The sequence below is a fragment of the Corvus brachyrhynchos genome, unplaced genomic scaffold (assembly GCF_000691975.1).
Source record: "Corvus brachyrhynchos isolate BGI_N302 unplaced genomic scaffold, ASM69197v1 scaffold20, whole genome shotgun sequence".
Classification (NCBI taxonomy): Eukaryota; Metazoa; Chordata; class Aves; order Passeriformes; family Corvidae; genus Corvus; species Corvus brachyrhynchos.
The window spans coordinates 207,786-230,843 of NW_008235735.1; the positions used below are offsets into that span (position 1 = coordinate 207,786).

At 37.9% G+C, this 23,058-nt stretch overlaps 2 protein-coding genes and 1 long non-coding RNA gene across 11 annotated transcripts in view; 2 read left to right on the top strand and 1 right to left on the bottom strand.

Moving 5' to 3' along the window:
* PDE5A (phosphodiesterase 5A) overlaps nt 1–15,241 on the top strand; it is a 106,988-nt gene extending 91,747 nt beyond the window's left edge. For all 8 annotated transcript variants that reach the window (XM_008632048.2, XM_017731362.1, XM_017731412.1 and 5 more), the window contains 9 exons: nt 1,119–1,244; nt 2,486–2,580; nt 5,756–5,843; nt 6,977–7,077; nt 7,172–7,249; nt 7,592–7,655; nt 7,874–7,948; nt 8,430–8,513; nt 9,862–15,241. In XM_008632048.2, coding sequence (XP_008630270.1) covers nt 1,119–1,244; nt 2,486–2,580; nt 5,756–5,843; nt 6,977–7,077; nt 7,172–7,249; nt 7,592–7,655; nt 7,874–7,948; nt 8,430–8,513; nt 9,862–9,999 — 849 coding nt within the window. In that variant the 3' untranslated portion in view covers nt 10,000–15,241. The remainder of the gene's footprint in view (nt 1–1,118; nt 1,245–2,485; nt 2,581–5,755; nt 5,844–6,976; nt 7,078–7,171; nt 7,250–7,591; nt 7,656–7,873; nt 7,949–8,429; nt 8,514–9,861) is intronic.
* Nucleotides 1–23,058, bottom strand: part of LOC108446133 — a 115,400-nt gene extending 92,342 nt beyond the window's left edge. For both annotated transcript variants that reach the window (XR_001861250.1, XR_001861258.1), the window contains exons 1-2: nt 23,039–23,058; nt 17,697–17,775 (exon numbers count right to left, since the gene is read on the bottom strand). This is a non-coding gene — a long non-coding RNA (uncharacterized LOC108446133). The remainder of the gene's footprint in view (nt 1–17,696; nt 17,776–23,038) is intronic.
* Nucleotides 17,786–22,058, top strand: FABP2 (fatty acid binding protein 2). The gene is made up of 4 exons (XM_008632315.2): nt 17,786–20,079; nt 20,746–20,918; nt 21,515–21,622; nt 21,848–22,058. The coding sequence occupies exons 1-4, from the start codon at nt 20,013–20,015 to the stop codon at nt 21,896–21,898; spliced, it is 399 nt and encodes a 132-aa protein (XP_008630537.1). The 5' UTR covers nt 17,786–20,012; the 3' UTR covers nt 21,899–22,058.

Below are 23,058 nucleotides of genomic sequence, written 5' to 3' on the forward strand. Positions count from 1 at the left end.
CAAAAGAATAGATTAGAGATTAGGGGGAACTTTATAGTTACAGAGATAGGAAAGACTGAAACAGATAATTTAGGTGGGCTGTGGGAATTTCCCTGAAGGTTTCTAGCAATACATCTGTCAGAGGTGATCAAGACAGGTAAAACAGAAAATCTCTTCAGCCTCTTCCCCTCAGTGCACACAATATCTATTTGTAGAAACCTTCATTTTTAAATACTTTAATTTTGCTTTATAACCTTTTCAACAAAACCATCAAAATTCATATCAAAATGCAAGATTAATTTGTAGAGCTTCATGGGCAAACCCATTAGTTAAAGAAAACATGTATTTATTTTCTAGATCAGCGGTTTATAGACCAATTTAGATTAGCAGTGTTCAAGGGCCAAAAGGAGTACAGTAATAGCTAGTCTGATCTCTTGAATATTCCAGTATTTAGCTTCACCTCTGTAGTAAGGTCAACAACCTTAAGGAATATGTCCCCACATCAAATTACTACCTGACCTTCATACCTGTCACTTCTGTACAACAAAAAAAGGCAGGAAAAATGTGTATATGTATGTGTATGTATATATAATTATAACCCACAGTTTCTAATACTGTTGAGTAAAACGTCCAAGACATGCTTTCCTCCTGCACAAAAAAGAAACTACCTAGCAGTATAATCATCTTTCTATCATACTTACTTGCTTTCCAAAGTCCAATTCCACTTGGGTTTTGACAAGCTGATAGGAGGGAAAAGCTGCCTGTTAATTTTCAAAACAGATCTTAAGAGGATTCAATAACTAACCAAATAAATTTTCTCTATCAAATATGTCATTATAAACAAGGATTTCTCTCTCCCAGTTAGCTCAACATACCTCAGTTTCTGAATTAACAGCACTGCTTCTGACATTGACATGTAGCTATTAGCAATAAAACCCAAACCCACAAGTATTAAATACTCAATGAGAAGCTGCACTAGTGGTTGTAAGCCTGTTCTTATCTACGTTCACAGTTACAAGTTGAGTTAAATGGATTTTTTTTTCAGTAAAAGAGTTTCCAAGTGGGATTAAGAAAGTTTGAATGTATTAGAAGTCTGTTCTTCTTATGAAAACACATCTATGTGATGCTGTTTCTTAAAGGTTCTCTGCAGATGGATTTTAAGTGTGAAGAAAAATTATCGGAAGAATGTTGCTTATCACAATTGGAGACACGCCTTTAACACAGCACAGTGTATGTTTGCTGCTCTGAAATCTGGGAAAATTCAGGTACATTTTCAGTTCCTCTATTAAGACAAATTCTCTAATGATGCACAGCTCTGATTGTCACGTTAGTAAGATGTTCATGATTCTATGGTATTGCCAGTGGAATCTTCTGCTGAAGAGTTCTGGCTATGAGGGCTTGGTTTGTGAGACTGCTCCGATGTTGTTTTGTACCCCCTTTCAGTTAAATCCTCTGGAAATGGTTATCTGGATGTTCCCGATTGGGAATATCTCAAATAAGGCATGTACACTGTTATGACCTTTTGCAAAGTTAATGCTTGTGCTACAAGCAAGTCAAAAAGGTGGAGAAGAAAAGCCTGACCCATTTTCAGGATGTTTCCTTAAAATATTGAACAAAAGATGAAATGCAGAAATGAGTACCGCTTTAGATAAACAACAGAACATAAAAATATAGAAATAAATACTTAAATGTTTATTCCAATGCTTTTGAACAAATTTTTAACCTTCCACTTAAAAAGACACCTATTAATTTAAAAAACAACCTAATCATTCTGATCAGAGCTAGATGATCCTCAAGTAAGATATTGATTCTACATTCTTTCAAAACATGTCTTTAGGTTTTGTTTTTATATTCTTGTAGGAAACAGAATGTTTCTGTTCATTCTGAATAAACGTGCTTGTTCAGTTTGATTACAGACAGTTGTTACTAGTTGGTTTGCACTGCTTTAGAGTAAGCACTTCTGAGAGCATAAATAAATCCCCTTTGTTGGCCAAAACCCAATAGCAATGAGGAAGAGACGTTTCTTTCCTCTCAAATCTTTGTCTCACTAATGAAAATGACAAAAGGTGCTGAAAGAGACCAAGGGAAGGACATCCATCTTCCTTCTCTGTTGGAATGGACATGGTAGTTTTGCTCAGTGTGCGGTCGAGCAATCTCTGATGATCCTGATAGTTTGCCTGCTATTTTTGGAATCCTGACAGTCTCCACTGCAATTTCCATAAATTGTTTATTCTTAACTACACTGGATTCTCTCCCTGCTAATTCTCATGTCCTAGATTCTGGAGTCTGAACAGCATTGAACATAACTCAATTTTTTTCTAGTTTGAGGGGAAAGGCAAGCATTGGGAGACACATCTTCCTGGGAGAAACATAAAATCAATCATTTCCAAACTGAGTTGTCTTTTGACTGTACTAAGAACAGCTTTCATTATTTAGAAAGCAGCTGTAAAACACATTGTACAAAATAAATCCCCAACTCGCTTCTGGCATTACTCTTTGCTTACAGAGCAAACTGACTGACTTAGAAACACTGGCTTTGCTGATAGCAACTCTGAGCCATGATCTGGATCACAGGGGAGTGAACAACTCTTACATACAAAGGTAAGTGGGTTTGAGAGAAGTCAAAAACAAGTGAGTGAACAAAAACAAGCACAGAGCTAAATTAGGTACAACCTGATTGCTTTGATGAGGTGGGGCTGTGCAAAGGAGCTGGTTTTTACCAAGCAGAAAGTGCAAGAACAGGCAGAACCATTCACAAGTTCCAAGCAAAGATGCACAGACTCAGTTGCTGACTAACTACGATGGCAGATGAAGTGAATTCTTTGCTGTGCAGGGACATGTCCTCCTGCTCCCATTCCCAAAGTCCCCTCCCCCGTTTCCCATAAAATGACAGCAGAAGGCCACAGCTTCCAAGGGACAGCTTGTGCAGCTTTTGAGATCGCTCCCTGCCTAACCCAGCTGTTCCCTGTCTTGTCCGGGCCAACACAGCACAGAGATGTGCAGCCCTCTGATACAGAGGTGTCTCCCCACCATTTTGAACTCAGATTGTTTTACTCGTGGCTTAGACACATTTTTCCAGAATTCTAAGCTGTTTAGAATAAGTTACATGGTTAAAATCACATTAAAAATGTATGGCTGCTTTGCATTGATTTGGGGTTATTTGTACCCTCTAACTTTGATCCAACCTGGAATTACAGAAAAGCCTTTACAATGAAAAGACACAAAATATGTTTAAAACATTGAAAAAATATTTTTACTAAACAAAATATTTTTGTTTGAAGTTATCAAAATGAAGTAACTGAACAAGTCTAAAATTTCCCCATATTTTAATTTTTATCTAAAGATACTGGGTTTTTTAAAATTTATTAGTAGTTTCGAATCTGCCCAATCCAGTGAATTTGGTATCACTTCAAATAACAAAATACAAGTCTTCGGTTGAGTTAAAGCATGGTTTAATGTGATTCCCGTGATACAGCAGTGTGTCCTGGTCTGACCAGAGATGGGGAAAAGATATCCAGAAATGTGTGCTTGTATCTTTTTCTGGTAGAGCTGGAGAATGGTTTTGAAGTGACCTGTGAAGAAGTGGTCTGCTATTCTCACTATGTGTAAAGTGAGATAGGAGGGAAGGAAAAGCTTGTTTGTGGCACAGAATACTGAAAGGTAGAAGATCAGTAACGTGAAGCAGAAATTCCAGATTTATATGTTTGGCGTAACACTGACTGATGGGTAAAGAAAAAGCAAACTCCACAAAATTGAAAGAGTAACCTTTTTCTAGCTTGGTAATAGAGGATTCCAGCAGTAAGTGTAGCTTTGCAGTGATCTGAACTAGTTAGCTATTTTTTGCTTTATTTATTTAAAAATAAATTTCCTGGAAGACATCTGGAGATGCGTCATCTCCTCTCAAAAATGTCCTGGGAAAGTGTCATAGACAGCAAAATGTAACATTTACACATGCTGTAAAGCTGAGATAGTTACAGTTTAATAATTCCTTTTTCAATAGAAAGTTCCATGATTTTTTTTTTTTTAATCTAAATACAAAAGTTTTTATTTCTAGGAACAGATCCCTTTTGTTTCTTCCTTTGAAGCAGTGTGTGATTCTTTTCTTAAGCAGCAGGGTTTCAAAAATTGAAATTGTCCTGGCAGTAGAAGTTACAGAAAGGAAGTGCTTGAAGGCCTTCCAATAGATATGCAGGGGGGGTTATTTTCTTTTTCTTCCAATCCCACATGTAAAGTAGGAAGCACAGAAAGCTGTGTTAACCAAACTCCTGTGCTCAGAAAGCCATGGTGTCCTTCGGCCTGGTGTGGGGGTTTGACAGAAGTCTCACTACAGAAGTTGGACCTGAATTTATTTCCAGCCCCAGCCAGGGTCTGTGAGTGCTGAGCAAGCTCTAGTTTGGAGCAGTACTTGGGAAGATAACCTATGAGATTTCTCACATATTTTTCTCTCCAGCCAGGATAAACTCTAGGAGACACAATATGCATCTCACTTAATTCAATGGGAATTTCACCCAGCATATGTTGGCACCATCCTGCAATTTGTTTCCTTGCAGAAACACACATTTTCTCTACACCCCTTTTGTGGTGGTCTCAGAGGAGGTGCTGGGCAGTCAGCCCATATTCCTCAGAGGCTTGCATCCTTTAATATCCCCTTATGTGTTTTTGTTTGTCTTTCCATCTTTCTTGCCACATTTTTGTGCTTAAATCCCCAGAGTCTCCTCTTAGGACTTTTGAGTCTTTGTGCACTCACTCACACAGGGACCCAATTGTGCAGCCACTAAGTGAATGGTCCTTAACCATACAGAAAATCTCATGGAATTATATGCTAAAAAAGAACTTCTTACATGATTAAGCGTTTGTGGGTCAGATTATAAATAGAGTATTAGGTCCGGGATCATCAGCAAAACAGACTTCCAAAAGAATCCAGATTTAGTTGAAGAAATGACATGAGCAATGTGGGACCAGGGGTTGAAAATCAAGACAGAGCAGCAAAAACCAAGAACTGTATTATTTAACGAGGGACAGGGAGAATTTGGAAATCCTCAAGAGAGGAGGAATTTCTGTACTTTGTCTACAGCTACTCAAACAGCAAATTCTATTTTCTAGAATAAGGTACTTAGTGCTGCGCTAAGGTATTTTTAAGTTCTGCACCTGCACAATTGGTTTCCTGCTTTTTTTCAATGCCTGTAGTACAGCCAACATCTCTATTGGCCTTTAAGCAGTTTCCCTTTTGGATTTTACCCCGGGCAAAGGGCAGGTGACGATGTTGCAGTACATCAGTCATGAAGATAGTGGTGATGAAACACCAGTACTGTTACTAACCCTAGGAAATTACTTGATCAACATTTTGGGCCCAGCACCGTAAAAAAAAAAGGAATTTTTCCATTGGTATCAGTGGGTTTCCTATTAGGTTTGCATTGTTACTTACAAGCTCAGTAGATGAGATGACTAAATATGCCAGGCAGGTGTTTAAGAACATGTTACAGAAACCAAAACTGTCTCCTAAACTCTTGTTTGTGAATGAACTCTTCATGTTGCCTTTGCTTTTCATACAAGAATTTTCACTCTTTATAAAACCTTGCATTACATTCTCACTCCTTGCATGCAGCTGGTCTCTACAGGTAACAGAAGGCAGAAAACCAGAGTTGTCAGTGCTCTGACAAAGGAACAGCATTATCTTTTTACCCATATTCCTACAAAGAGGATGTTAAAAGGGAAGTTATTTCTGCATCACTAATAGGTTTGTCTAATTTGATTTCTCCATCCTTTTCCTCCTCAGAAGCGAACATCCTCTGGCTCAGCTGTATTGCCACTCAATCATGGAGCACCATCATTTTGATCAATGCCTTATGATCCTGAATAGTCCAGTGAGTGCCACATTCCTGTGTATGCTGAAGGAAACTGTTTTGCTTTCTATTTTTAGCTTCTGGATAGAATCCCACCCTTATATGTTCTTAAGTGCTCTTTATTCCTTTTTGGGTAAAGAAAGCAAATGCAGCAACATGGAAATTACAGTTCTGTTGCTGAGTGCCACCAAAGCTTTCGAAGTGCTGCCTGATAAGGGAAGCCTTGCTAACATCGTTTTTAGTACCTGCTTCCTTGGACCAAAGGAAACAAAAGGCTTTGCTGCCATTTTCATGACCTCTTATGAACCACCTAACAAACCCAAGTCCTTCCTCTCCTTTCAAAAAACATTCCAGTCTACATATACACAAAGCAGCCCTCATGAGACCAAACCAAACACCGCTCATGTTGACATTCCAAAGTGAAGCCAAACCTAAGTTAAGTAAATACGCAAACAAAACTACATTCTTCTTGTTTGATGCTGTTATGATTTGATGCTATAATTCTGAAGACTGGTGATTTAGCATGCACAATCCCTTCAAAGGACTGCTCCTTTTGTACGACAGGTTGTGGTACTTCTGGCATCCTTTGTATTGTAATGATCCTTTCCTAGTCAGGTAGGCAAATATGGAAAAACAACAGAGGCAAGTTCCATTTCACCAGCTCTGTAGTGCTTTGGCTTAACAGGAGGCTGCTAAGCTTATATTTCTATTTAATAGCTTGTTATTTATGGTGCTTCATAAAAGGAAAATATTTTCATTTACTAGAGGTGCATGGGCAGGTATGGGAATCTGTTAGAATTCCTCTGCTTCAGGGAGGGGAAGGAAGAGGAAAGAGAAGCTGTGATGCAGCCAGTGACAAATCTAATTTTAATGAATGAAAGGGACTTGAAGGCTTTGATGTTGCTCTGCTTGCCGTTTCATTTTGTAATAGTCAGTGATGATGTTGCTGCTGTGCGGCTTTCTGCCATTACTCAAGAAGACTGGAAATTTTATTTTTAAACTAGGGAATCTGCAAAAGGAAGCAGGGTAAAAGAATGACCTCAGATATCAGCAAGCAACTCATAATGATTTGGTAACTTAGAGATGCTTTAGCAAACTAGCGTGCTGTTGCCCATTTTACTGATAGCACTGTTTTGGGCTTTTTTTTTGTAAAGGGAAATCAGATTCTCAGCAGTCTTTCCATCGAAGAATACAAGGCCACACTGAAAATGATAAAACAAGCCATTCTTGCCACAGACCTGGCACTATACATAAAGTAAGTCAGAGGAAAGTTGGGCTGGATAGTCACTGCTGGATATTAAGATTGTGTCAGCACAGTGCAAAATCTTTTATTTTAACTTCTTTTAAAGGAGGAGAGGAGAATTTTTTGAACTTCTAAGGAAGAAGCAGTTTAACTGGGAAGACCCCTCACAAAAGGAGCTATTTTTGTAAGTAAAAGCAGAATGATCAAGAAGTCAGTTAATATTATTGGATACCCAATTTCCTGTGCCATGTTGCTGTGAACTTCACTAAACCCAGCAGGTCTGCGTGTTCTGGGCCTGTACAAGCTGTCACTGAATTCCCTGGGTCAGAATTACCAAGGTGCAACCTGTATAATAACCTTTGTTAAATAGCATGTGGAGTTACATTTATAACTTAGCTTTAATTTCACTTGTTTTTCTGACTTGGATGTTCCTTTAAATTCGATGTTCTATTTTACCGATTACTTGACTTGGTGGCTACATACATTTCACCGTACAGTAATTTATCCCTCTCTGTTTGTTCTACAGAGCAATGCTGATGACTGCTTGTGACTTATCAGCTATAACCAAACCATGGCCAGTTCAGCAACGGGTATGTGCTTAATTTTTAAGATTTCCTAAATGCCAACTCCATAAAAGTTTATTTCCTCCACCCAGTCATTATTGCAAAGGCAGTGGTGGAATGCAGAGCTGGAGTCTCACAATGTGGGGGGGGGGCTAATATGATATATCCTAAGGGGAGATAGGAACCAGTCTTGTTTGTAGGTAGCAAGCAAACTTCGAGTTCTCAATGAGTGAAATATCTTACAGATTGCTGAGCTTGTGGCTACTGAGTTCTTTGATCAAGGAGATAAAGAGCGGAAGGAACTCAACATAGAACCCACGGTAAGTGGCAGAATCACTTCTTGCAAAATGACTTTCATAAACAGCACTTAAACTTCCTCCCACTGACCACAATACAGGACCAGCTCCTTGCCTGTCTTCCTAGTAGTCAGTTTCTGTGGTTCCAAAACACCAATAGTGTCATTATCTCTGAACCAGAAGAACAGGCAGTATTATCTTCTTTAAGTCAGTATTGTTAAATTCGCTAGGAAATACATTCCTAAATTGGTACCTATTTGCAGCGATCCAAACCCAGTAAGTTTGCCTGTTTGTCTGGTTATTTGGGCTCTGTCAATCCAAACCTATCTCCTGTGGGAAGTTATGCAGTCCAATTCCCTTCATTGTAAAACCTGCAGGGATACCCTGCTGAGCTTGCTGTGCTGTTTAAGGTGCTACTTTTTAATTCCAGACTCTCTCTTTGGTTCTGGTTGGGTTTTTTATTTAATGCATTTAAACACAGAACTTGTTTACTTCTTATCTGCAGGATCTAATGAACAGAGAGAAGAAAAACAAAATTCCCAGCATGCAGGTTGGATTTATAGATGCAGTTTGTTTGCAGCTGTATGAGGTATGGTGCCTAAGGAAGAACAGCAAATCTCTAAAACCAGAGCTGCTCGCTGGTAGACACAGATTTAAAATCAGAATGCAAATCATCCAGCCCCTTTGTTTAAAAAATATTTTTTATCTTATATTACATATGGTTCATTATTATGTTGAAGAAATTATTATTTTAGTATTTATAATTGGTTGTATATTTGTCTGATTAATGTATTTTGTTACAATTTTTTTAAACCTAGTAGTAATTGCTGTGCTCTGTGCAATTGGTGTTACATCCCAGGGTTATATTCTGGATTATCAGGGAAAGTCACAAAACTAAGGCTTTGACCTCTGGGAAAAGAATGGTATCCAGGTAGTGCATTGACAAAAAAAGTGTTGTTTAAAACTTTTAAAGAATTCAGAATTCTTCATACAAAAATTGATACGGTATTTATAGGAAATTTACCCAAGTTTAACACTTCCCATCCCATTTTTTTCCTTCTCTTTTATCACACACCAAAGCACTGCATGACACAATTCACTGAAATGCTTTTTTGTCCTGGTCACAAACTGTATGAGAAGCTGCTTGGTCAAATATAGTGTGAAACACAACATGATTTCTGATCTTCTTTTTTTTTTTTAACCAGTACAACATTAAAGTCTGTTTATTTGAACTGTAGCAAGTATTTTACAGGTACTGAGGCGAGAAAAAGAAAGGAGATGAATAAATAACCAAACTCTTAAGAATCCTCCAGTAGGAGGAACCAGATGATTACTTGAATTTTTCCCTCTTACCCAATAAACTTTTCTAAAAAGACTGTACATTCACCAGTTGAAAGGAAACAGGGATAGAGAAAGGAGTGGGAGTTATTAGCTGCTGTCCCTGAAAATCAAGTGTTTCTGTGCTGTAGAACCTGTCAGGAAAACAAGGCAGCCTTTGCTTTGAAGCCTCAGAAAACTGTCTCCAGCAAGAGGTAAGCCACTGAAAGAAGACTGAGTGTCACTGCAAAGGTACAGACTGGACGAACAGAAAACTCTTTAACAGAGCACCTGAGCAGGCTTGAATGCCCACAGTTCTAGAGCCTGAATATCTATACTTCTTCCGGTTAGGGGAGAGCTTTACCTTTCCATTTAAGAAAAGACCAGAAAAACTGGAATTATTTACTCTGAAATATGCACTGTTCTTAGATTTACAGTTACCAAGTGATCCTAGTCCAAACTGCACCCAGCTCTTGTGTTAGGTAACCAGTGCAGTTAATGATCTACAGGTCTTTCCCCTAAATTCAGAAATCTGAAAAAATACAAAAGATGTGTTTCATTCTCCATTTTTAATTAAAAACTGAATGCAATCTGTTTTCCATGTTCTCGATTTATTTCAGGCCCTAACACACGTGTCAGAGGCCTGCTCCCCTTTGCTGGATGGCTGCAGAAAAAACAGGCAGAAATGGCAAGCCTTAGCTGAGCAGCAGGAGAAGAACCTGATTAACGGAGAAAGCAATCAAGGCAAACGGAACTGAGCCGCTGCTTTAACCGCCACAGCTTAAGTTCCCGTAGGAGACACAGTAGTAGGGGAGTACTGCGTTTTGCTGAACACTGTACGGATTTGGCTTACGTTTTGCCACTGCTGTATTATTTTTCCACATTTCAAGATATAGCATGACCATGTAGATGCTGAGATTATCTGAAGACAGTATGTTTCTTTTACTACATCTGACTGAGATGGAAAAAGACCTGCAAGGGCAGTTTTTGCTACCCTACCCCAAAAGAAGGTACTGGTGCAGGCACTGACTGTGCCTGAGAGCCTGTCGCTTTACAGATGTACATAATTGTTTAGTGATCATGTTGTGGCCAGTATCTGAAAGACTACTGCATTTTGCACCTTTTCTCTCTCTCTCTTCCCATCTTGCTATGTTATGTTATAAACTTATTGAGCAGTCTTGCCTGTTCTCTTTCCAGAGGTTCAGAGATAAAATTGGGACTCACTCAGGGGAGCCTACTCCAACATAAACTATTGCTAACCTCTTTCAGAAAGCAGAACTGGGCTCTGAGGTAAAAAGCCCCAAAATCTGTGCACTCAGTAGGGTTTGGGTTTTTTCCATATTAGATGGATGTCTTAGCAAATGTGTTATTCCAACTGAAGAAATTCTAAGACCCCTGTGAATTACTAGGCAATGGGGGTTTTAGGAGTTTTGTGGAAGAAGTGTCATAGTTATCCGTGACCGATGGAAACTGCTTGAAGACTGATGAAACGTTCCAACGTAACTGACAGGCTGCCATGGAAGAACAGCTCCCATAGCTGCAAGAAGCGTCCAGAGAAACGGAAACAAAACAGGATTGATTTTGTATGCTGTTTTTAACATTATTTGGAAGTTGATTTTAACATCATCTAACCAAGAGACTGAATCACAGACAGAAGAGAATGACTGCAAGAGCAAGAGGTGAAAAGCTGAATCAGAATGATGCAGGAATGGCACATTCCTGGTGACCATCCATGACTGATTCTTCAGGCCAGTGTTACTTTGGCTATGACCACTTAGAAAAAAGTTTTATGATAACATCTCTTAAAAGTCATTTTTAACATTAGTTAAAAATGACTAATCATAGTGTCTTAAAGAAATAGGAAAAGAATAATACCAAAAGCAAAAATAGCCAAGAATGCTACAGGGATTTGCCATTTGTATGTGAGGCATTAACATTCTGAAAAGTAATAAATCAATGAACTTGCACTAGTAAAAAAAAAAAATTGGTGTATTATTTAAATGAAGATGATTAATAAAAATGGTTTCAAATTGGGAACCAATTAAAGAAAAAATACACACTGGACAAATCCCAAAAGAGGAATACAAGGAGAGTACTCTTCTTTCGGTAGACAGGACAAGGAGATGAATGTCAGCAGTCTAAAATGCAGTAGCAGTACATGTAACTTTGGCTGCACAGAAACACACAAAATGTTCCAGTTTTTTTAATCTGTAATAATCTTTTTTTTTAGTTAAAATCAGCAATTGTATTTGGCAAAAGTAGCACATTTGGCATTGCACTTTAAAGTGTGGGAACTTAGTTCTATCACAGTAATGCAGGAAATTCTAGTTGGAAATTGCAATAAATTCATCTTCCCAGGAGATTGTCAACCCCAACTTGTAAGAGCTGGTCAGAAAGACAGGGAAAATTCCCCCGTTGTCATTTAGATAAACTATACCAGAAGCTAAGAAAAGATGAAGCAAAGGTTTCAAAATATTTGATGATATTGAGTTACAGAGTTGATATTTTTTTATATGTAGAATAAGGTATTCTGACAGTCAGCAGCATTTCTGCCAACCTAAATTATTTGTCACTGATTAAGTCCTGTCTCAAACTTCTCTAGTGAGCACCAATAATAAATTATTGCAGCTGTGAATTTGAAAACATTTTTCTGCAGAAGAATGTCTCCTTATTCTGTCCCCCAAAATTAAAAAAAAAAAAAAAGGATTTCAACACTCATTAAGAATTCCAGGACTACTGTTTTGCAGTGATCCACATGTGTATTTCTATGCATACACAGTATGCAGATGACAGCAGCCTGCCCACCCCAACACAAGCCCCCAAAAAAAGGTTTTTAGGTACTTTTTCATAAATAGAAAACTTTGCTTCAGGATTTGCATAGTCCTTGTATAGTCTTTTCCTTGAGTGCTTGAGATACTGAAATATAATTATTATGCTAACTGATGAGATACATATTTAATATAAATAGGAATAAAATATATGTATATAAAGGTGTATTCTTGCTATTATGGTTGAGGTTAGTAATTCATGGTGACAACATAACTATGATGATATCAGTGTAGTGAAGTAACTTTGACATTAATATTCCAGTATTTCTTCGCCATATTGTGTGTTCAGCAAAGCTTTATTACAACTAAATTTATAAATGCTACAAAGGAGTGCTGGATTCATACCTTTGACTTGAAAAAAAGGGCATGATGTTACCTTTTTTTAAAAGGTTCACTTAAAGAGTTATACAGTATGTGCATATATTTAATTACATATCTGTACACATTTATCCCACACAATCTCTTCCACTATAAATGTTGGAATATACATATAAATACAGTTCCTACTACATAAACATTTAAATATCATAACACACCTGTATCTGTATATATTTCTACAAAACCAAAGCCTTTAAACTACTGGTTTAAGAACCTTGAAAGCATAGAGTGCTATGTTTCATGAAGTTCAAAGCTTTTGCATAGTGTTTTACTCTGCCTGAAGGCAAAATCAGAGTGTGCTGGTTCTGTGTCATAGCTTTGTGTGAGTCACTTGCAGAAACTGCTCCTTCCTTTCATAATGTAGATAGGGGACAATATGGAAAAAAACCCCAAACCTAGCCTGGCTACAGGCAGGTTTCTTGCTTTGAAGTTCATTGTCTTCAGAACTCAACCTTTTCAAAGCCAGCTGGTGGATTACAGCCATGCAGCTGTCATTAATTTCATCAGGAGCTGTGTATCTCATTATTTCAGTCAGCTCTCAAACACATTCTCCCCAATTTATATTGTCTAGCTATAACAATCAGTGTGGCTTACACAAGAAACCAGGTGAAATGGAGTTTATCACTTTGTCAGTTCAGCCTTAAATCCATTGAAACTATTGTCACATTTGGTATTTAAGTCTCTGGGTACAAGAAGTTGTCCCACTAATTCTTAATACTCCTCTCAATGAAGACAACTATTTTAGTATCCTACTTGATGTCAGATATGAACATATTTTCTTTCAAACTCACTCCACAGTACAGTTTAATGCCTAAAGTACACTTTTATTTCTCTGTTCTGAAAACAATTACTTGTATTAACATGCACAAAATTACTGATTAACCCTACCTCTTCTAATTCCAAATAACAGTGAGGCTCTTGAGCTGTAGGTACCATTTCTTTTCCCATAAGTTAGCCACACGTGCAATATTAGCTGTAGAAGGCCTAGGTTTTCTAGTATCTCACACAGTTGGGGGGGAGGGGGGGGTTGGAAATAATGTAATGCTGATTTTGGAGATGGTGTTAATTTTTAATTAGAAGCAGTTTATACTTAAGAGCAGATTACTCATATCTTCACAGAGGACATGTACAAGTGAGCTACTGATAAAAGGAAACAATTAATTTCACTGATGATCAACTGCTTTCTCCTTAGAAGAGAGCACCTAAGCCTGATTAAATGTATCACCTCCTGACAATTGCACGCATGTAAAAATAAACTTTTTAATTCCAATCCAATGCATTTTTCCTGGAAGTGGCATGAACTGAAAAATTCAGCACACTTACTGAATTCAAACATAAGGTTTGTCAAAATTACCACGTAACTGATTTTCCAGCCCATTATACAGAAAGATAATGAAGAGTCAGGTCTAGTCCCTTAAAATCTGAGGAGTGATCTGGAAGGTGTCCCTTCCACTTAGGCATAAGAAGATAGCAGAGACTTTTTATGGAAAAAAAATCGCCTCACTCATGATAAATTAATATGTTTTTAAAGGTGTTATAAAGACCTCGTATTTCAAGCAAATTTATATAGCAGTATTAGTTCAGAGTCTTAGCGCTGATGCTGCAGTTCTTTCCTTCATGTCAAATCACATGCAGTTTACATTTCAGAAGGTTTCAGCTTTATTTCCCAGGTACCTGCCATACTTCTTCAGGGGCTTGCACTAATTTGAAACATAATCTTGAACATCAGAGCTTGAATAACAGAATGAGTTTGGCCTGAGTATGGTAAATAACAAGGGCTCGTTTGGACTTTGACAGGAAGAAGAAACAGCACAGAATCTGGTGTGGTAATTAGTGATGTTTGCTAAATGCAGCAAATTGTGACAGCAGGATATTTTATCCTGGTCATTGCGGTGGATGGAAATTGCACGGGAAAGTTTCTTTTCCACAGAAGGAAGTTTGTTTCCATAGAGAAACTCCTATCGAAGTAGTGCTGTTTATAAATGTGTATTTATGTGACAATGCTCTGGGATAGCTGGTTCCCGCTAACTTCCACAGCATGAGCTTGGCATGCCAGGGCCTCATGTATGCTCAGCTGCCCACCTGAAGTCAAGTATGTGATTCCCATTTACCTCAGTGGGAACTAGGTTGAGCTGTATAGAAAGCGAAAGAATGGGTCAAATCCACCTTTTTTTTACCTGTAAAGAGGGACCGAACCCTTACCCTTGGTGACAGCTGCCTCACCTGCTCTTTGCTGTGTTCAGCTATTCCCACTGATGCCCAAGGTACCTTACAGATGTAGCTGAAGTTAGAATTTGAGTCCTCTTTGTATTCACATGGCAGATACCTGCATGTGTCTCTTAAAGAATGTAGTTTGAAATGCACTGTAAATAGTTTCAACATACATTCCTATTATAGTTTAATAAAAACCTTAATCACAGTCACTAGTCACTGAGTTTGTCCATTTGTATTCTTCTACCTTTTAAAAATATCTGAACAAATACATAGTTTCTGGGCACAGTATTTTTGTACTAGGTTAAGGGGTTTTTCTGTATATTATGTTTTGCCTTTAAGCAGTATTAAAATCTTCTGAATGTTATGTGTTCTCTCTTGCTACTGTCCTATGACTTCTTAGAATAAAGCTAGTTACATTACTTAAGAGAACCATTAGCCCTACTTACTGTACAGCTGCTAGAGAACATAAGAGTCAGCTTATTTTCTGTGGTCAGACTGCTGCTTATTACTTATTTCCTCCATTCTTCTCTTTGTACTGTTTTCATGCTTTTTAAAATAAAAAGGATGATGTCAAATTTTACTGTTTGTTATAATTAATATTATTGAGGTGGAATTTTCAATGCCTAATTCAAACCATTGCTTCTGTAAATTTATATTTCATAGTAACTTCTCTAGGTCCTAGAAATCCTGAAGAGAAAAACGTCTCTGTTAGTATCAAGATACTTCTGAGTACTACTGCGAGCACCCAGCAGTGAAGTAGCTCTTGTTTAAAAACAGCAAAAAATAATTCAGTGCTACTGACCACTAGAGAGCACTGGAGCTGCACCTCCTGAGAGCTGTCAGAAACCAGTTTATTTCTGACAGAAAGCAGAACAAGCAAATACAAGAGTTGCACAGATGTATCCTCATCCTCTGCCACCATCTATCAGTTCCTGGGGGGTATCAATTGCAAGAGAGAAATAAATAGTCAGCCCAGTGACTTTGACCAAAACTGTGGAAAAAAATGATTTCTGACAACCAAAGCCACATTATGCATAAATTGCTGATCCTGGAAGTAATTCTGGACCAGTGGGCTTCTTGGCAATTGCTGTTCTTTGCCTATTAGGTCCTCCACAGCAACACTTCTGGCTTGACTTTTTTTAGCTCTAGGCAAAACCAAGAAGTATGTACATCCCTGACAAACAGCAGGCTCATTCAAGAAGTTATGAAGGGCCAGATTTAGCTCAGCACAAAACACAAGCACTGTTTGCTCGAACCAACTGCAATTTATGAGTGCAACTGCACAACTGCCTGTGCATATCTACAAACATCAGGTCACCATTTGCTGCTGGGACACCTTTCCACCCCCTCACCACCCCAGTCATGCTCCTGCTCAGTCTTTCTGGCCTGCTGAAGATGTGAATTCCCTTCTGAGAAGTGGCCATGTTTTCAGAAGGAGCACTGGGATACATTTCTTACCCAGGCCTGGAAAGAACACGACCTTGAGTGAGGGCATTTTTATTGAAGAGGTGAACGAACATTACACGAGGTCCTTCTCTTCTTGTACAGTTCTGATGCCTCATTAACAAATGGAAACGACAAAAGCTCTTACCTCCAGCCAGATTTTTAGTAACAGTAGGGACAGCTATTGCATTTCACATTCCCATGAAACCTCACCCTTCAAGATTTTTAGGAAAAAACACACATGATTGAGTTTGTTCCAATAGTAAGCTTTAGGGACAGACTTATGGAATCTGACAGTCATTGAGTTTTTCAACCCTTCAGAGAAGAGTAGCATTTCTTAGCACACAGAGAACTTTAGAACCATTTCAGTTGAAAAATGCCCCAAGTTCATAATGGCTGCAAAATGGCTGAAATATCTAAAGTTTACACAGGTTTCTCTTGTTTAACACAATCAAATTTTAAGAGTAAAATCCATGGTTAAATCATAGCAGTAGCTTACACATGATACACTTGCGTATAGGCATTCAGAATCCTTTTATTGCAGTTAATGAAGTCCCTGGCAATTTATTTTATAATATAGAGCTTCTTAATGAAAGGAAAGTTCATTTTACAGATAAGTAAAGGGGTTAATTTAATCAAGGTCACAAAGAAGTCCATTTCTGAGCTGAAAAGAGAAGCAGAACATGGGTGTCTGTTCTGCTTTTACATGAGACAAGAAGAAAAGAATTTTAAACTGAAACCATCTTTTCCTTTTGCATATACAAATATTTAAATATCTTAGCCATACAGGGTGCTCTCCTCCTATAATGCTGCACTCAGAACAACTCTGAAGCTCTCTATTTTACAGATGAAATTAGATTCAAGCCACTAATCCAGATAATCACAATAACCTTTCGTGGGGTTTGGAACTATATTATAACCAAGAGAAAGATTTTACAATAGGCAAAAAAGTTATGTTGAAACGAGCTAAAAGTTCAGTGCACATTTTGGAGAAACCAAAATGACCAATGCAGACTTTCAATACTGTACAACTTGACCTCACCCTAGGATCACATTTCATTTTCTAAACAAAAAGAAATTGGGGAATACAGGAATATTCAGATATAAAATTTAACTACCCTTAGAAAAGCCTGACAAAAAGCCCCATGGGGCAACTGGCATATCAGTCTCTATGTGGCAAGTGTCAAATGGCACTAATACTCAGAGATTCTTATAACCTTTTCTGGAAAAGCACACTTATTTTTATTGGCAGTTGTTCACTGTCACCCTTTCTTCATTGAAACAAGGCCAGATTCTATTATTCTACATAATCCTAGGATTCATACATACAGCATGATTTTAGCATACAATAACTGATAAATACCAGCGTGGTTACTGTTTTAATCCTAAATTTTGCTTCTAGATTTTTTCAACCTGGATCTTATTATTAACTCATGCACTTCGGTTCACTGCAATAAAAAACTCTCAAAAATGCAGCACTTTATGGATCAGAACGATTACACAGGAATTAAAAAGCAGTGTATACAGACAGTTAAGAGTAAGTTTTAAGACTCACAGCCCACTACTAATCACACAAATGGATCTATACTCACTGAAAATTTCTAGGTAATCCTCAAATGTTGAATTCTCTTGCTGAACAGATTTCACATTAGCAGCATCCAGGAGATTCTCCTTGAACGAGAATAAAACCAGAAATTCAGCAAACAGGCAGCTGGAGTGGGACAACATCTAGCTCAAGTAGGATCTAATCCTGCTGCAATGCAACACCTCACTGCAATATGTACTTTAAAATTATTTATCCAGGAGATGGCATTAGTTAGGCTCCTGGTTGCTAGGCCACCCATTGTTATTCTTGAATTGGCTTTACTGGTGTAGAATTGTCTATTTATCACATCGATATAAAATTGAATATTGGGGTTCGAATGCTTAGTGAAACTTCACAGGAAGGAATCCACCTTTGCAATCCATCCCAAGACATAATGAAGAATCATTCAGTAGAAAACACTCATAAATACTGCACACTCAATCTGCATGGTTGTATCAGGAATTAATCTCTCTTATTATATAATATTACACAAATCAATATTTTCATGAGTACATTATGTTTATGCTGGCCCCAAGCCTTAACCAACCCAAGAGTTCTACTGTCCCAGCTAATTTTAGTCAGAACAACTCGAATACAAGCCATGAAACAAGAAGGATGAATACAACCCACTGCAAAAGCCTTTTTGTCACCCTGATCTTTGGAACTTCATTGTCAACTGCCATTACAATACAGGTTGCTATGATGATCACAGATTGGCAGGATGAGGTTGGCATGATCATATAAGTTAATAATTTATTCCCAGCTACCTTATCTAAAGATCAAACTTCAAAGTTAATAAGATTGTCCATTTTCAGTGTTCTGAAGCTGGCACGTTGAAGAAAGCCACAAAGCCAAGAACACACTCTTAGCTTTCAAAACTGTCATAAAACCAGCAATACTAGAAAACAAGATTTCAGTGCACCATTGAAGAAAATGTTGTAGTTCTGAAAACCGCACAAGGAAGAGGGAGACTGAAGAAGGGAAAGGGCTGTGGAATATTCCAACTAAAATTTAAAAAAAATCTATAAAACCGATTTTAATTGTGATTTTAGAAGGAAAACCAGCTATTATAGGAAGACAGAAGAACTCTAAATGAAGTGTATATTGTATGATCCTAGTACCTGTGGAAAACCAAAGTCATGTTTTGTCATATTGAGCAACTCCCATCATTTTAGGCCTCAATTTTCTACGAAATACAGCAGAAGCTGTACTACAACCACTTCCAGAAAGAACCTTTCTGCAAAGACTGTAAAGAGAGTTTTGTTATGTAACAACAGCTTGGATGAACTATAACTTGACACTGGGTATTTTTGTTTAAGTATATATACTACACAGAAAACATAAGAATGACAGTGATAACTACAATGGTCAAGATACACACCTGCACACTAAAAACAGATAATCTTACCCTTAGAATGAACTTTGCCCATTTTATGAGCTGGCTGAAGGGTAAAGATGGGCATGCATGATTGGCACAGCACAGGGCATGGGCTAAAACACTTTTTGAGTTATTCAAGTGATCAAAAACTGCATGAAATTGTGGAAAAAAACTTCATGTGGAAACTACACACAGAGACCTAACTGTTACTGTGAAATGCACATTGTGAAATACTTCCCTCATCACCATTCGGAGCAAGCAGCCTGAACACCTTCCATCTGGCTGGTTTCTCCACTGAATGTGTTATACTGAAGAAAATTTGTAGAAGCTGCTGAGAATTTAAACTAAATATATTAACAAGTGATCACATGAATAGGCACTACCATCCCAATTTTCACAGCTCAGTGTTAGACAGGGAGCAAGAGGAGAGTTTTCTGAAACAACCTGCAGACATTCAGTAAATCCTCTGCCCCACACTTGTTATGTTGAGCAGAACAGACCCCAACCAAATCATAATGGAAAAAGTAGAGATTTGTGTTTGTTTTGTTGGGTAAATAATATCACCTCCAGTTGCATAAAGACTCTTCCACAAGCTGAAGATGCAACCAGGATACGAATGTCAAGAAATGCTGTTAGTTTAATTATTACTTTCACTAGACACCTGATTTTTTACTGCACTTGGTGGATAGAATAAATAGATTAGCAATTTGTAATTGAGATGAGCAATAAAGATACTGTCACAATCTGGGGGCAGATTGAGCAAACAGTGTGGTTAGGACTGGGAATTTGATCAAACTACAGGAAACTTCTCCTTGAAGAGGTCAGTGCATCTGTTGAGCTTTACTCAGCCACATCATCCTGTAAATTGCTCTGAAGATAAGGCAGTACATAAATTCCCTTTGCAAAGACTTGTCCCTGCAGAGCAGCCCTCCTGCAGGAACAGCCATGGCATTCGACGGGACTTGGAAAATCGACAGAAACGAGAACTATGAGAAGTTCATGGAGGCAATGGGTAAGGCTTGCTTTTCCAACCCCTTCTGCAGGAAAAATACCACTCCAGCTGAATACAAACTCAAACTGTCTGAGAACTACCTTCGGGCAGCCTGTCCTTTCACTCTTGGCAGTTCTGCCCCTGCATCTGTTTTCAAAACATTCTGGGGCAGGAGGGGAAGATGCTGAGAAACGTTCTGATTTTAATTTCAATGTGTTAATCTTAAGTACTTTAATTAATTCCAAATTTATTTCAGCAGAAGAAAATCTAGATTTGAGGGAAAGGCTCAGACAACTTGAATGGATAAACTTTAAACAGAATTTTATAGCTGGAATATTATTTTGACAGCATTAAACCACTTTAAAAATTACACGGGGAGGAAACCATCATTCTTCAATTTCAGAGAAACGCCTGTTTCAAGTAATTCTAACACCCTTAGGTTTGTACAAACTGTGCATTATATGGATATAAACATAACCACTCCAGTTAGACAGTGATTTGTATTATATGTGTACCAGTGAATATGGTCTCAATGAAAATTGAAAGACAAAAGTTTGTGTCATTCTGGGTTATTCCAGAATGCTGGAATAAACTCACTTGGACACATAGAATTCACTAAAAAGGGACAAATACGATGCTCTAAAGGTTTGAGGTTTTTTTCTGATTTATGTTAACTGATTTTTCTAGGTATTGGCATGATGAAAAGAAAGCTGGGAGCCCATGATAATCTGAAGCTCACCATCCAACAAGATGGGAACAAATTTACCGTCAAAGAAGCCAGCAACTTCCGAAACATAGAGATTGAATTCACTCTGGGAGTGAACTTTGAGTACAGCCTGGCTGATGGGACTGAACTTTCCGTAAGAGTCTTTCCACATAATTCAGTATTTATTATGTGATAATAACTTAATGAAGTGCAGCTTCAAGATGAATAATTTGTCTTCCTAGTTTTTAATTTAAATTTTACTTTTGAATTACTTTAAATTTCACTGAACCTGACTGCTCAGGAATGCTTGCAGCTTATACACCAAAGCACAAGGGAGTGTTTACTGTTAGTGGTTCAACACTGCACATGGATCTCAGGGTTCCAGTGAGAGCCCAAAAAGCAGAGCAAGTAGCAATTTTCACAGGACAAAATGAAGGTGATTTGCAATTTTACTTTTTCCAATACTCAAGTCCACCACCTAGAGTGCAGAGTGGGTATTTGTAAGAAATTAAATTTTCTCTGTTGATACAATTAATTAAAATAAGCTGTATTGACCAGTAAAAAAAACCTAGCTTGGCTATTATGCATTTAAATAAACCAATAGTTTTATTAAAATTTCATTTTCACAGCCTTTCTAAAAAGCATTATTATACTGTTTTAATCTTTTTTCACTTTCAAGCATTCTACAGCCTTTAAATCAAATCACTGTCATAACTGTTGCAAAATATTTGGGCTTTTTTACCATCACAGGGTGCTTGGAACCTTGAAGGAAATAAACTTGTGGGCACATTCACCAGAAAAGACAACGGAAAAGTACTTAAAGCATACAGAGAAATCGTGGGTGATGAACTCGTTCAGGTGAGTTAAGAAGCCATTTGCACACAAGTTTGTAATAAAACGAACAGAAAAAGTTTTAAGAACTGTTCTAGATGTAGAAAATACTTTCTTCAAGCCAAATAACCTCATTTATCTTTAGTGAAAATTCTCAAGTCACCTACCGAAATTTAAAACTCTCTGAACCGTATCTGGGAAATGAAACTTTGCAATTCCAGCCACTGATTTTCCTTCCTGATTTCTTAACAGACCTACGTGTATGAAGGAGTTGAGTCCAAGAGATTCTTCAAAAGGGGCTAAGCACTTCACACAGAACTGCACCAGAATGAAGAAACAATAAGAGACCATTTTCTACACATCCTCTGTGTGTTGTTTTCCCCTTCCATCCCCTCACAGCACCTCCCGAGCTGCAGTTTACCTGATGAAAATATGGGCTCATTTTTTATGTTACTGTTTTGTCTTGAATAAACAAACTCCAACTAACAAATGCTAAAATGTCTTTTGTATCAAGTCCTACCAAAGTGTCATAACATAAAAGGCTGCAGAAATTATTTTGCACAGGCAGAACTTCAGTATTTTTGCACAAGCTCTCAAATGGAAACTTAAGTTTCCTTACAAAGGTATTTATACTGAGAAACAGTTTCTCTGTATATTTAATATTGTGCAAAAGGATAGGAAAACCGAGAGGTAATACAGATGGGGACAAGGCTTAAAAGGGAAGTACTATTTGTTTCGGCCCAAATCTCTAATATGCTTCATCTACAACACATGCTTAACCAATACTTGCTACATAAAGACAAATCCATCTTTATTTCTATTGACAGAACTTATTAAGGAAAACTGCTACACACAAGTGCTTGTTTAAGAGAAGTAAGTTCTGTTCAGAAGCACCTGTTTGCATTCTGCCTTATCTCTTAATTTGAGGCTAAAAAGGGGTAATAGCTGCCAAGAGAAAGGATTTGTTTCAGATACTCATGGGTTTCTGGTCATTCTTCTGGACATGAAAGTAGTAGTCCTGATTTCAATATGGAGTGAACTGGAAGGGCTGAGGGTGGCACATCCCAGCTGTAAGTGTGGCATCAGGGTGTGCCGCTTCATTTATTTTTATTTACTTCTTCAGCTGTGTGTTATGCACATAAAGCACACAGAATACACTATCTACATGAACTTTTCCATGTTTGCTCAGTGCACAAGCTCCAGCTAACTTCAAGGAGAGGAGTGTATCTTAAAACAATTTCAATTTTCCTAAACTTCTTCACAACACGATATCCCTAAACGTCTTCTGGTTTTTCTCAGGATATCATCTGCTTTCCAAGAAACGGCATCGGGATGAACTCGTGAATGTTTATTTCCACACAAGCCAAAGCACAGGTGGCAGGACAAGACCAACACGGTCTGACAGGACTGACTGCCGGCTCTTCCCCAATGTCCATATCTCACCTGACAGAAAACAGCAGCAG

Coding starts and splice junctions, on each gene's coding strand:
- FABP2 (XM_008632315.2), top strand. CDS start 20,013: ATGGCATTCGACGGGACTTGGAAAATCGACAGAAACGAGAACTATGAG. Junction 20,080..20,745: donor GAAGTTCATGGAGGCAATGG/GTAAGGCTTGCT, acceptor TGATTTTTCTAG/GTATTGGCATGATGAAAAGA. Junction 20,919..21,514: donor CTGATGGGACTGAACTTTCC/GTAAGAGTCTTT, acceptor TTACCATCACAG/GGTGCTTGGAACCTTGAAGG.